Source organism: Castor canadensis, chromosome 17 (genome assembly GCF_047511655.1).
Source record: "Castor canadensis chromosome 17, mCasCan1.hap1v2, whole genome shotgun sequence".
NCBI lineage: Eukaryota > Metazoa > Chordata > Mammalia > Rodentia > Castoridae > Castor > Castor canadensis.
In genome coordinates this window covers 17,879,942-17,893,645 of record NC_133402.1, presented here as the reverse complement: position 1 = coordinate 17,893,645, position 13,704 = coordinate 17,879,942, and the positions used below count along the sequence as shown (strand labels likewise).

At 50.5% G+C, this 13,704-nt stretch overlaps 1 protein-coding gene across 8 annotated transcripts in view; it reads left to right on the top strand.

Annotated features, from left to right (window-relative positions):
- Katnip (katanin interacting protein) overlaps positions 1-13,704 on the top strand; it is a 160,821-nt gene that overhangs the window by 119,471 nt on the left and 27,646 nt on the right. For all 8 annotated transcript variants that reach the window (XM_020181975.2, XM_074059830.1, XM_074059832.1 and 5 more), the window contains one exon: positions 8,130-8,985. In XM_020181975.2, coding sequence (XP_020037564.2) covers positions 8,130-8,985 — 856 coding nt within the window. The remainder of the gene's footprint in view (positions 1-8,129; positions 8,986-13,704) is intronic.

Here is a 13,704-nt window from a genome sequence, read left to right as displayed (position 1 = left end):
CTCTATCACTTACCTCTGCTATCTTGTTGGCCACATCCTCAGGTCCCAAGCACCTGATGATTTCAGACTCACTGTTGACTTCATTTGTCCCTGCAGATTGAAACTGTCCTCAGAGAAACCCCAGATCCAGCACCACTGGATCAGCCTGGAGCCACCTGGATTGGGTTCCCCATGCCCAACAGAAAGCCAAGGTGCCATCTCCCAGACAGGAGCAATCTCCAGGGAAAGGGATCCCCTAACTCTCTCTTTCTCTCAATGTACACTGATGCCACATGCTGCTGATGCATCCATTAGTTCCCAAACCTAACCCTTCCTGGAGACTTAACTCCTGCTCCACACCTCAGTCCAGCCCCCAGACACTTCAGTTTGCCTTTCTTCCCAGGGATGCTCAAGTCTCGGCCTGGCTGCCCCTCCAGTTACAGGCTTCTCCTTTGCATCCCTTCCTTCCCACACTGGCACTGGCTACCCCTTGTTCATCCTCCTCCAGCCCCTTTGTGTGTCTACTGTGGTTACCTCAAGGTCCTGCCATTTCTACTTCCAAAATCAATCCCTTTCCCTGTCCAGCTGTCCTTCTCCTCGCCTGTCTCAGCATGGGACCTTACACATTCTCCCATGTACTCAGTCCCCTTGTATGACTGGTATGAGAGGTTAGTGATCACTGTGCCCAAATACTGTGCCAGGGCTGGGCACAGACAGGCTGTCTGCCCTTTGAGGCAACACAGGCCAGGGATACCTAGATCCACTGCCATCACGTGCTGCCCAGGGCATCCTGGGAAGAAGGCTGGGATGAGGCCACATATCAGCAGACTGTGCAGCTCACAGACAGACTTCAGCTACCTCATATGCTGTTCGCAGAGTGCTTTGAATTATTTGCCAACATTTAAAATATAGGTATTTCACTTTGTGAGCACCTTGATGGCTTGGCAACATTGGCTCTAATTCACACCTGGAAACTCTGGCAGGCCGAGTCACAGCCCTGCAGTCCCCTCCACTCCCGTCTGTCTCTCTCGAGCAGTAGCACAGCTGCCTTCCACAAGGGCAAAGCTGTCTACGCCTCTCACGCACAAGCTCTGCCCAGCCTGCCATGAGACTGCCAGCCACACTCTCCAAGCTTCATTAGGGTTTCCCTCTGTGTCCTGAGCCTTGGGTGTCATACACCATGGCCTCCTGGCACATTCATTGTTTGGCCTTCACAGTGTTTTACAGCTTTGAATCCATTGACATTTAGAAATTGGTTGGGAAAAGCTGGCCACATTCCCTGTGTGCATTCACCTCCTGGAGTACTCCACAGGCATCTTGTGTGTGACCCTAAATCTGCAGCTACTGTGACCTCCCAGGGTGATGACCTCACTTGGCTCTTAGGCTTCCCTTCCAGACCAGAATCCTTACAGACACAGTACTATATTGGTTGGATTAAGCAAAATGGCAAGCCCTAAACAGAGCCTCAGCCCAGACCTAGCAGAGGCTCAGCCTCGAGTAGCAGAAGGCATTGCAAGTCTTAACCAGTGTGGACTGGGCACCTCCCATGCCTGCTATAGCCTCTGCCGGGAATGGGGAATTACTGCCTGGGCATCAGAGGGTGGTAGACCACACTGATCTGAGCAGCCAACCTTGACAGATACATACATCCTGCAGTGGACTGGCTTTGAGACATCATGGGAGCTTGCTTCATGTGTGTATATTTCATGGCAGGTAGCATTCAAAGCCCTTTATATCTGTCAGCTCATTTACTCTGTAGAAATCTTATGAGATACGTATTGCTTTCAGCAGCTCCATTGTTCACAGACAAGGAAACTGAGGCACAGAAAGCAGAGCAACTTACTGATGATCACATGGCTACCAGGCAGTCTGGTGCATCTCCCAGGGCCCCACCTTTCCACAGAGTGGAATCCATGTTGATGTCGAAGCACAGCCAAGGTTCAGCGCTTCCACTCTGCCCATATTGCCAATGGCCCAGGTTTTCTAGAGAGGCCAGATTGTAGCATTGTGTGAAAACTCCCAATTTTTAAATACTATCAATTAATTCCGAAACTTGTTAATGCTCTGACAGCCAAGCTAGCATGGATTCAGCCACAGGGCCAGCAGTTTATGACCTAACCTGTCCTGTTCCATCCACATATGTCCTCAGAGTCCATGATGTTGGGTGGGGTACAGAATAGTCTGCCCAGTGCCTGGCCTGAGGCAGGTGCTCATTAAATGTCACAATGTCCCAATGTCCTCTTCCCATTTGAAGAAATCCCATTCTACATCACAAGGATGAAATGGCTTTGGTCCTCATGGGGGCCATGTGAAGACCAGTGAGGTCTCCTCCCAGCAGAACCAGGACCCCTGAAGCATCTCAGTTTCAAGCGCATAAAGAAAGGAGCAAGTGTAGTCAGTCAGTCCCCAGTGCTAGGCCTCAAGTTGGACAGAAACAGGCCCAGTCCCTGTCCCTGAAGGCTGTACACCCTGGTAAAGGTGTGCACATGTGGCTACACAGCAAGCCCAGCTCTGAGCACCCAGAGGAAAACCCTCCACAACACCAGCATCATAGGAGGAGCTTCCTGGAGGAGGTGACCTTGAGCCTGTCAGTCCTAAAACACAGCTGTGGCTCTTGGCCAGCAGCAGCTTGCTCCCCAATCCCCCCACCTCCTTATGCCAGATAACCCTACAGTTGGGATAATAGAAACCGTGAATCTCAGAGGCAAACCCTAAGCCTCTCCAGCAGGCCCAGAGCCCCTAGCTCCCCTTGTTCTAGAGCTGACAGTGGGCACAATAAGGGGGAAAGCAGTTTGTGATATCTGTATGTAGTGGGGCCAGTATGTTGATGCCTGCAATGTGCACCCTAGGGCTGGACAGTAAAGTTCAGTGGGGCCTATCTGGTCCCACTTCATCTGTGTGTCCACCCAGGGCCCCGTTGGCTTTCATGGACTTTCCCTGGCATTTGGTCTTGAGGCTCAGCCAGTGCTGTGCCCCAAATGCTTTTCTCCAGGTTGGATGAGCTGCACTGAGGCAGGTGCTCACCTCTGGGGAAAGCAGCTCAAGAGTGTGGCAGCCCACAGTGGAGCCAGGTTGTCATTCATCCTTGCTGAGCTTGGTGAGTTCATGCTTTCCACATGGACAGGGTGGGGGCGGGCAGGATGTGGCCTTGCTGAATTCATTAAATTACAAAGATTGAAGTAATATTTTGTATTGAAAATGCATTACAATCTCAACATTGTTGGTTCTCGGGAACTGTAAAGGAGGAGGATAAAGGCAAAATGGGGGTAGGGAAGTGGGCTTAGTGAATCATGCATTGACCACAGGGCTTCAAGGTGTCCTGAAAATCTGAAACTCTGAAACTGCCAAGGGGCCCAAGGCATACAACAAAAGGCATAAGAGTATCTCTAGTTAAATAAGGAAGAAAATACTCACACCCAGGTACACAGAAGGGCACGTGCACAGGTGTGCACACAGAAGCTAGGGCAAAGGAAGGAGGAACCTCAACTGAAACTCTGGTGTCTGGAAAGGGAAGTACCTGATTCTGAAGGAATGAGAGGGTCCTCAGGTCCATCCCTAAAGACGTCCCTTATCAGAGCTTCACTGAGGGGAACAGAGGGAGGTGACCCTACAAAATCCTTCCTGTTTGTCCCTGCTGCAGACTTGGACCTTATCCAACTCCACAGGGCCCTTGAGGTGTGATGACGTTTATGTGGACATCCACATAAATGCAGTGACTTTCTGTACCTGTTTCCACCTAGTGACTCAACCAACTAGAGATGGAAATATTCAGAAAAAAAATTGTACTGAGTATGTTTTTTCTTATTATTCCCTGAACAATGTAGTATAACAGCTATCTGCACAGCATTTACACTGGATCAGATGTTATAAGTCCTCTGGAGGTGATTTAAAGGGTACGGAGAATATGCGAGATGCTGTGTAAATGCATGCCCTTTTACATAAGGGATCTACGCATCTGAAAGTTGATATCCACAGAGGTCCTGGAATAAATCTCGCTCATACAGAAAACAGTCTAGAAGGGTGAGTGTGCCTGTGCAGCACCCACCACAAGTGCTGGTAGTTGTGACCTATAGAGGGGGAAGGGGAAGTGGGTGTGAGTAGGAAACAGATGGCCCATAGGAATTAATATAAAAACTGGGGCTCAGAGTTTCACTGGTGCCAGTCATTCTGCCTATGGACAGGCCAGCATGGTCCAAGACTGAGGACTAGCTAGGCCTGAAGGCAAGTGGTCATTACAACCTTAGGCCTGCTAGTGAGCTATGTGATCCAGAAAAGCACGGGCCTGCATTTCGTCTCCTGGAAGATGGGCCTAATACCTACCTTGCGGGGTTCTAAGGACCACATAGGACAGTACAGTCTTTTAGTTTTCAATTTGGAATACCCAGAAAGGTGACAAATACTTGTTCCCTACCAGATATCCCATTCTGATGACTTGCAGCATGTCCACCCATAGAGTCTGCTTGTTTGCTGGGAACATCTCAGATTTAAATGCCATCAGGCAGGGAGGAGCCTCCCTCCCCCATGTCCCCACACTGCCTGTGATTTCCCCAATCCTCCTCCTCCCTTACTTGCCCTAGCATCCTGCCCCTCTCCCCTCACAGCCAGACTTATGGGGAGCCCTGGGCAGCAGACAGCTGGACGGAAGATGGTCTGGACTCGTCAGGGAAGGGCAGTAGACATGTTTTAGAGACCAGACACCCTGTTAGGAAGCAAGATGCCCACCTCACAACTGTACTGGAGAGGAAGGTGGCCCCACACCCCACGACCTCTTTAAGTGAGCATATCTGTCTTGCCAGATGTTTCCATGGTGGTAATTTTGCAGAACTAGTCATTGAAAGCTGCCCGTGCTGTCCTCGAATAGCTATTTCCTGATTAATTCACAGCATGCGCTCGCTCTGTGCCTCCGCTAAACAGAGAGCGTATGCATATAAACATGTAAAAGGGCTTTGAGAATCAACTTTCTGACAGCCAGCAAATCGTAGGCTGCCATCCTGCAATTGGATGATTGAAGCCGAGTTCCTGTGGTGGGTCGCAGGCTTGATGGTTCTCATTCTAAATTGCTCCACAAACCTCTGAAACACAGCGATCCAGAAATTTAGTCAGAGCTTCTCACCTAGCTTGCAGGACAGCTAAGGGGTGGAGAATAAGGATGGGTGGACATCTCTGAGTCTCAGATCCCACAAGCCAAGAGTGGCTCAGAGGCCAAAGCAAGATGGCGGCGGGGGGTGGAGGGATGACAATAGGCTGCCTAATCATGCTTGTTCTTAGGGCACACTGTGAGAGAGCAGAAGCCTTGGGAGAAAAGTGCCTGTGTGTACTCGTGTACTAATTTCACAGTGATCGCTGAGTGCCTACTCTATGCCAGGCCCTTGGACAAGATGGGCAGGATTTCCGCTGCCTTGAAGCTTAGCTTTGAGTGGGAGAGACAAGTTAAAAGGCAAGCTGGGCCTTGTGGGCATGCCTGTGATCCCAGCACTCAGGAGACTGAAGCAGGAGTATTGCAAGTTCCAGGCCAGCCTGGGCTACATAGCAAAACCCTGTCTCAAAAAAAAGCCAATGAATGAGACCATTTCAGAGACAAGCAAGCTAAACAGGCAGTGGGATGGGGAGGGAATAGAGGGGGCAGGGAGCCTGTGAGGACCAGAAAGAGTAGGCCCCAAGTGGCTGAGCAGAATGTTCCAGGCAAGTGCACAGGTCCTGCTTTCGGTGCCCTTAGGACACAATCAGAGGAACGAGCCTTGCTGGGGAGATGGTCAGGGGTGGATCGTAGAAGCTGGAGCCCCTGCAGAAGTGAGGACTATAGTCAGTGTGGTAGGAGTCACTGGGCAGTTTCAGCAGGAGTCGCCCATGATCTGATTAAAGTTGTTTTTTTTAAGACTCTGGCTCCTGTGTAGAAAATAAAGGGTGGGTGTCAGGGGTAGGCAAGGTGATGGTGCAGAGTCGGAGCAGAGAGACCAATTAGGAGGTGACAGCCAAGGTATCTGGGGAAGGTGACTGAGCCTGGGCAGGGGGCAACCTTGTTTTTGGAAGAAGAGATCAGATCCAGGGCATGTTTAGAGAGAGAGAGGGGACTTGACAGATTGAAGTGTGAGTGAGAAAGGAGTATGGAGGGCTCTCCTCGATCTCTGGCACCTGACTGAATGGTGTAACTGTGTCTAAGAGGAAAGAAGACCAGGTTTGGGGAAAGTGGTAAAGAATTCAGTTTGGGGCATATCAAGCTTGAGATACCTAGTAGATCCCAGGAGGAGAGGGTTAGTTGGACACTTGGAGCTGATGGGGAGGTCAGGGTTAATATACAGATTCATGCATACCAGGTGGCACTCAGAGCCTCAGGCCTGAGGACCACCTGGTGAAAGAACATAAATTCAAATGCCCAGCACTGAACCCTGGAGCAGCCCAGCCAGTCACAGCCTAGCAGAACCCCCAGGGGACCCAGCCAAGGAGCCTGGACTAGGGAAGCCATCAAGTAGGAGCAAAACCATGCAGGTGCAGAGCCCTGGAAGCCCAGGGAAGGAGGAGGAATTACTGACTACTCCAATCCTGCCAGTCTCTGTCATTTATTGTCCCTACCAGGAGACTTCTGAGAGCAAAAAGAGGGCTCTATTAGTGATTCCACCAGACACCAATGTAAATCAGACTCTTCCTAAACAAACAAGGGTGCTCCATCACCCTGGCGCATGGTCCTTTGGCAAGATGGGAGGAGTCAAGAGGCAATTGGAGAAGGAACAGCAGTGACAGCCACTCTCTGGGCCTCATTATAGAGGTGACAGAGAACTCACAGAGGTGGGGGGAACTGTAAAGTAAAATATTCCTCAGTAATAAAAAGAAAGACAACTTGATTCACACAACTCAGATGTACACGATCTATAGTGATGGCAGGTAGGGGAGTGTGGGGAGGGGAGAGGCTGGGACAGGGAGAAGAAATTGGGGAGGAGGGGTTACCAAGGGTGGAAGGAAACTTTGGGGGTGGTGGGCGTGGTTGTTACCTTGAGTGTGGAGATGGGCGCAAGCCCTTGTGAAAGCTTATCACATTGTGCCCTGTAAATAGGAATAGCTTATCATGTGAGCTACGCATTATATTCCTTGATAAAGCTTGGTGGGGGGAGAGTTTTGCTGCAGAGAGAAAGGAACAGGTGGCCAGTTGCAGGAGAAGGTATGATTTTGTTTTAAACATGAACAGAGATGCGTGGAATGCCTGCATGGCAGGGCACAAGTGTTGGGGAAGAAGGGAGCCCTTGATGAAGACCACTGTATGTCAAGATGGGGGAGTTGCAGTTGACCCCATTGGCCTGTATCCCCCACCTTCTTTTGCAAAGGAATCCTCTGGGAAACTTGGCAGGTGCAGGGACGTCCTAGAAACCAACATTGAGGCAGTGGCTTGACAACCTCTCCACATCCCCTTGGCTGTTCTTTCACTGCATCTGCAGCTGAAGTTGGACAGTCTTCAGTATGGTGACAGTGCTGTGCCTCCACTGCTTGCTGGACTGTCTGTGGGGGAAGTGCTCAGCTTAGGCATGTGAGGGGATCAACACCCAGGAGCAGCCTTCAACTAGCAGGGGATAAGCACTCCATCTCCTGGCCTTTGAGTGGGCCAACACAGGGCGGGGATGGGGGTCCTCCTGCCCTGTCTTATTCCCCTCACTTCCTCTCTGTATCAGCTACCTGCACCAAGTCCTTGTCTCAGGCCCTGTTTTCAAGACACTTGTGGAGCCAGGGAGCCTGCATTTGATGCACACCAGGCTTTCCTGCTACAGCTGCCCTAGGAACCCAGCTTTAAAGAACGCTGCTCTAGGCAGTGAAGAGCCATGAAGGATTTCACAAAAGGGAGTGACTGGAGGAATTAATTCTGGTGGCAATGTGAAGTTGAGGTTGAAGCAGCAAGAGACAGGAAGCAGTGAGACCAATTAGCAGGCCACTTCAGATGTCTCAACAGGAGGTAATGATGATGCAGGCAGCGTTTGAGGCCGCCTCTTTGTGAAAGTCCTCTGGTTTATAGAGCATGAACACTATCCAGAAATGAGGCAGAGCTTTATTTAACATCCTCAGGGCACAGCACTTCACCTTCTCTTTTGGGGGTATCTTTTCCTCCCAATGTTTGATAGTCAGTCAATTGCCACACATCTTCATTTTGTTAAATTTTGTGTTTCCAGGACCTTGCCATCGGTGCCAAAAACGTGAAGTTTTATGTCAACAAAAGACTCGTCTTTGATGGCATGTTAGACAAAGGAGATGAAGAGGCTCCCACTGGTCATACCATCCTAGCTGACCTACAGAACGAGAAGAATGAAAGTACAGACAGTGCCACCCCCAGTGTGGCTGGTGTGAATGGGGACGAAAACCTTGGTCTCAGAAGCTCACAGCCTGCTGAAGCTCTGGTGAATGCCAAGATCTCTTCTCAAGGAAATTTCTTTGGTGAAAGGATGAATTCCACCAATTGCATGAAAGACAGTTTATCTAAGTTAGAGGAAGATGTAAGATTGTTGGCAGCCCCTGCCTCAATGGGCAATGTGCCCAGTGTCACTTCCTCCTCCCCGCCTGTGAAACATCCCCCTCTGGAAGAGGAGCCTTCTCTGGTCCAACAACTGGAAAACCTCACAGGCAGGAAAATCTCTGAGGCACCTGGGAAAGCTCCGTGCTGGTTACAGCCTTCTCCCACAGGGAGAGGCAGGAAACCAGTGAACAAGAAGTCCAAACCCTTATGGCTTAGTCCCGAGAAGCCACTGGACCACAAGGGTAGGCTCCCGTCTGATGGCATCATCAATGTCATTGGTGAGGGTGCTGGAGAGCCTGGTGAGGGAAGAGGTCACCGGAGGGAGCAAGGGCGAACGACCAGCTGGAATGTCATTGCCAGGGAGCAGCCCCAGAGGGTGACCGCCAAAGTCTGTAGTGATGACTTAGATATCTTCAAGCATCCCCCCAACAAGGAGCGCCCTGCCAATGGGAGGAGGGGCTCAAGAAAGGATGCTTTCAGAAGTTGTCATGATGACGACCAGCCAGCCAACAGAGGTAAGCTCCAAGAAGCAGTCTGACTTGGGTACCACCATCCCTGTGCCTCTATTTGGGCATGAAACAACTTTGCTCCCTGAGTGTTGTTTCCTTATCTGCAAAACAAGGGGGTTCTCAACTAGGGCCAGGGGTATAGTATAAATGAGTGAAAAGGCACGGCGCTCTTTGCACATTGAACTTGTTGGTAGATTTGTCATGGCTACCAGTTGAAGCTGGTGGATACATCCCTTGACTCATTGTTCTTGCAATATGCGGCCTTTCCAACCTAGACTTTGTTATTACACCTCTGAGTCTGAGACTCTAGTCACCTGATCCTGTACTGTTAGAAAACACCACAATCAAGCTTGACTGGGTGTCAGAAAGACCACAGGGCATGAAGAAGGCTGTGACAAACTGCAGGCCACAAGGCCACTTGAAGGAGCCAGTGTGCCAGGTCTCCCCTTTCCTCTTTTTTCAAGAAAAGCCAGGAATATGGAATTATCTTGCTTTTTAATATTGGCAACTAATAGTGATTACTTTTAAACCATTGTATGTGTTTTTAAAAAAAAAAAAAAAGCACATATGTTGGCAGGCCTCAGGGGGAAGAATGCTCGGGTCTATCTCTAAGAGAGTCCTGACTGGAGAAGGAGGGTCCAGGGTGAGGATCTGCACATTTTCACTCTGATTTGGCTCTGGGGAAGAAGTAGGGCATAGCAACTTGGAGAAAAACCATTTGCATCCTAGCTCTGCTTTTTGCAGATCTGGGCCCTCTAGCCAGGTGCTCTGCTCTCTGAGCCGAGTCTCTGTGTCTTCATCTGTTAGGTGGGAGGGAGATCCTTCCCATTCTCAGTGTCGAAAGGAACAAATGAGGTGGTGACTTTAAATGAGTCACACAGAGCCTGGCTCGGGGAGAGTGTTCACCCAGAAGTAGCCAAGACGCCAGCACACACACACATCCTGTCCTGTGCCACCCAGGAAGCACTCAGACCTGCTTTCTGCTTCCACCCCTGAATCCTCTGAATTTAGCCCTTTTCCCTGCTTCCCACGGGAGCACTGGCTTGGAGTCAGACTCCCACCTGACCCCCATCTCCCACCCACACCCTGGGCAGACACTGAAACCCCGCTGAACATTGGTTTCCTCATCTGTAATAGGATGCTAATCACACCCATAGAAACTCTAGGAAGAGCAAATGAGCATTTGACACAGTGCCCCAGCAGAAGACAGCTGCTGCTGTCCTCTCCTCCTCCTCCCCCTCCTCTAGCACTCCCCCTTCCCCTAGCACCTGCCCTGGTTCTGCCTTTTGGTGATGTACCTATATGCAAAGCCCAAGTTTGTATTTTTAGTGAATCAAACAATCATCTAATATATTCGTGGGTGTATGCTAGACCCTTGCCTATCACGTGCTTGAGGGAGCAAATCCCTCAAGCTCTTAGAGCCTTTCTGTCCCCCTGGTTGCCCCCTGACTCCTTACAGACAGCTGCTGCCCAGCTCCTTGGGGAACTCAGCACTGAACCTGGGGACCAGGAAGGAGTGTATAGAGGAAAGGGAAGAATGGAGGAGCCCTCTGAGGGCAGAGTTACTTAAACCTCTCATTTTTTTTTAATCTGTAAATGGGGCTGTCACAGGGCTTTAGGATCATATGGGTGAAGTGTTCTGCTTGGACCAGAGCCTGGTTAAGGGTAAGCAGGTCACTAATATAGCCATCACGACTTCTCCCATCACCTTCCCCTCAGGTGGGTCTGGCTCAGGTTGAGTCTTCTGCTGGGGGGTGAGGGGAAGGTGATGGGAGAAGTCGTGATGGCTATATTAGTGACCTGCTTACCCTTAACCAGGCTCTGGTCCAAGCAGAACACTTCACCCATATGATCCTAAAGCCCTGTGACAGCCCCATTTACAGATTAAAAAAAATGAGAGGTTTAAGTAACTCTCCTGGGGCCACATAACCAGTGAAGGCCAGAGTGGGATTGAGCCCAGGTGGCAACCCTGGCATCCATACTTGATACCACTACTCACCTGTCCCTGTTCCCCGGGCAAGCCAGGCAACTCTGAGCCATCTGGTAACCCATGTTCAGAGCCTCGGGAATTTCAGGCAACAGGCATTGCTCTAACTTGCCCAAGTTCAGAAGACTTTGTCTCACTTTAATTTCTTTCCGGGTGTCTCACTGTTTAGCTCAATGACAAGTTAAGTATGGAGCCCATGAGATTTAATGCTTGTTAAGCTGGTCAAGCTAAAGAGGAAAGTTGCTTAGAAAACTGTAATTACCCATTGCCCAGAGCCAAATCCCATTAGCCTGGCCTTCAGGAAACGCACAGGCCAAGACCCCCAGCATACTGGTGGGGTGCATGGACTCGGAGTGACTGCCGAGTTCCACCCTGGGGTCACAGTTGTGCTGTAACTGAGAGAGAGCCTGGGAATTAGTGGCCCAGCAGAATTCCCATTGTAGTGACAGCTGCATTCCAGAAGTTCTGCAGCAGGTGGTCATTGGTCACATTGAATGAAATCTCATCAGCCCTGTGTGAGCGTAAATATTTGCAGAAGGTTCAAGGAACATCTCACCCACAAGCAAGAAAGTAATCACTCCTCACAGGGGACTGGAATGAGGAACTAGAAAGGTGGCATCTTCTCCCTGTCCCTCCAGGTCTGCTGGGACTGCCTTTGCCTCCTTGCAGGCCCACTTAGCCTCCTGTTCTTCATGAGATCAGCTTTCTCAGCTCGTAGCCTTTACAGCCCTGGCTCTAGCAACCACTCCATATAGTCTCAGGGACCCAGAGGCTAACTGGCCTCTTTGGATCAGGTGGCCACTCCTTGTCCAATCAGCAATGGCTGAGCATGGTTCACTGTTCCTGTGTTATGGGCAATTAACACACACCTGGTAGTGGTGCAGTCAATTTTCATAGACTCACTTCAGAGCTTTGTAGCCCCTGTTCAACTCCACCCAGTAGTAGTTTGGAATCTTGGATTCCACCATGTCAGCTTTTTGTTCTCTGCAGACCATGTGGACTGCAGATTGAAGCCACAGCTTTCTGCTGCCCATCCAGATTTGGGATGGAATGTAGGCAGCCACAGGACAAGCACCAGCCCCAAAGAGAGGGGGCTGTGCCCTGCAGGTGGAAGCTCAGGTCCCAGCAGTTGTCTCGTGCAAGGTCTGGAGAAAGCCCACGCTTTTCTGCTTCTGACCCACGTACATCTGAGGAAGGAGTGTTGAATGGAATACACAGGAGGACTGCCAAGTCACTGCCTGGTTTGCTCCCACAGAAAGAGGCATACAGGCTATCCCTGACACTCAGCTCTAGTGCTGTCTCTCCCTCATGCACTCTGCAAACCAAGTTTGGCTCTTCCTTTCAGTCAGTAGAAATGAAACCACATAAACTCAAGTTATAACTGCCTCTAGGGGGTGCTCCCTCTGCCAGGTGTCACACCTCACCTGGGAAGAGAGAGCCTGGGAACTTCTGAGCTGTCTGTAAACAGCAGATAAGAAGAGGGGGCAGACAAAGGAGAGCCAGCAGGTGGAGGGGGCATCCCTTGGCCTCCAGGCCTGATCCTGGGGCATGAGGGTGGCCAGAAACAGTGTCAGCAGCCCCTCCCTTTACCAGAAAACACATTGCAAGTGTTTCTAGCTGCTGTGTGAGGCACTGGGCACTGCAGGGAGCCAGGACCAGGGGGACAGAGAGGGGCTGTCCAAAGAGGGTCATCTGAAGGAGGAATGCTCTGAGCAGAAGATAAGCCCCAGGCAAGGAGGGACAGGGTGTCCCTAAAGAGCAGAGCCAGTGTGACAAGCGAGCAGAATGACCACAGGGGAGGAAGAGGTTGCAGATTCCAGCAGGGGCCACAGAGGGACCTGGGGACACAGTGAACAATAGGCACTCTTTATTCTTGGCATAGGAGAGACAGTGCCCACTAGAGGGGTTAGTGACCATCCCTGCTGTAGTCACATGGGGGTTGAAGTGACAGTGATTTGTCTGGACTTTTCAAGCAGTGATTGGAATTAGAGGATGCTAGCCAAAACAAAAAGTCATCATATGATGTCCAGAGTTGAGCAGCTGCCTAGGTGGGAGCCAGGACACAGCCTAGAGTGACCACACATCAGGACAGGACCAGTTGGGGCTGAGGCCCAGGGCCTGGGCACCCCAGTCAAAGGGGATGGCACAGTGATGTGATGGATAGAGATGCTGCTGAGAAGAGAAGTGGAGAGCGGGAGATGTGGGTCTCCTAAACCAGTAGAAGGGGAAATATCAAATGGAAAAGGTTTGCCTGGGAGACCAAGCATGAAATGAAGACTGAGAAAAGATTGGGGAGCCATGGAGAAAGTCATGTCAGTTGAGAGTTCTGGGAATTGTAGGATTAATGAATACAAAGGGAGGTAAGCCTCTAGGGGTTTGGCTTCAGGCATGGCTGGATCCAGGAGCACAAAGAATATCATTAGAGATGGGTATAGTAGTACATACCTGTAATCCCAGCACTCAGGAGGCCAAGGCAGGAGGAGCCCAAGTTAGAGACTACCCTGGGCTACTTATCGAAACCCTGTCTCAAAAAAATAAAATAAAGTAAAAAGGAGTAAATGTCACTCAGTCTTTTTCTCAGTCTCCAGGATTGTGTTCCCCATGGTGGCTTCATTCTCAGGTAGATCCTCCAAAGAGCTTAGCAAAGTGGGTCCTGGTAACTCCACATCCTACCAGCCTAGTCAGGCACTTTAAGGAGAGCCACTCTCTGAGCTCAGCATGGACGGATGTGGTCAGTG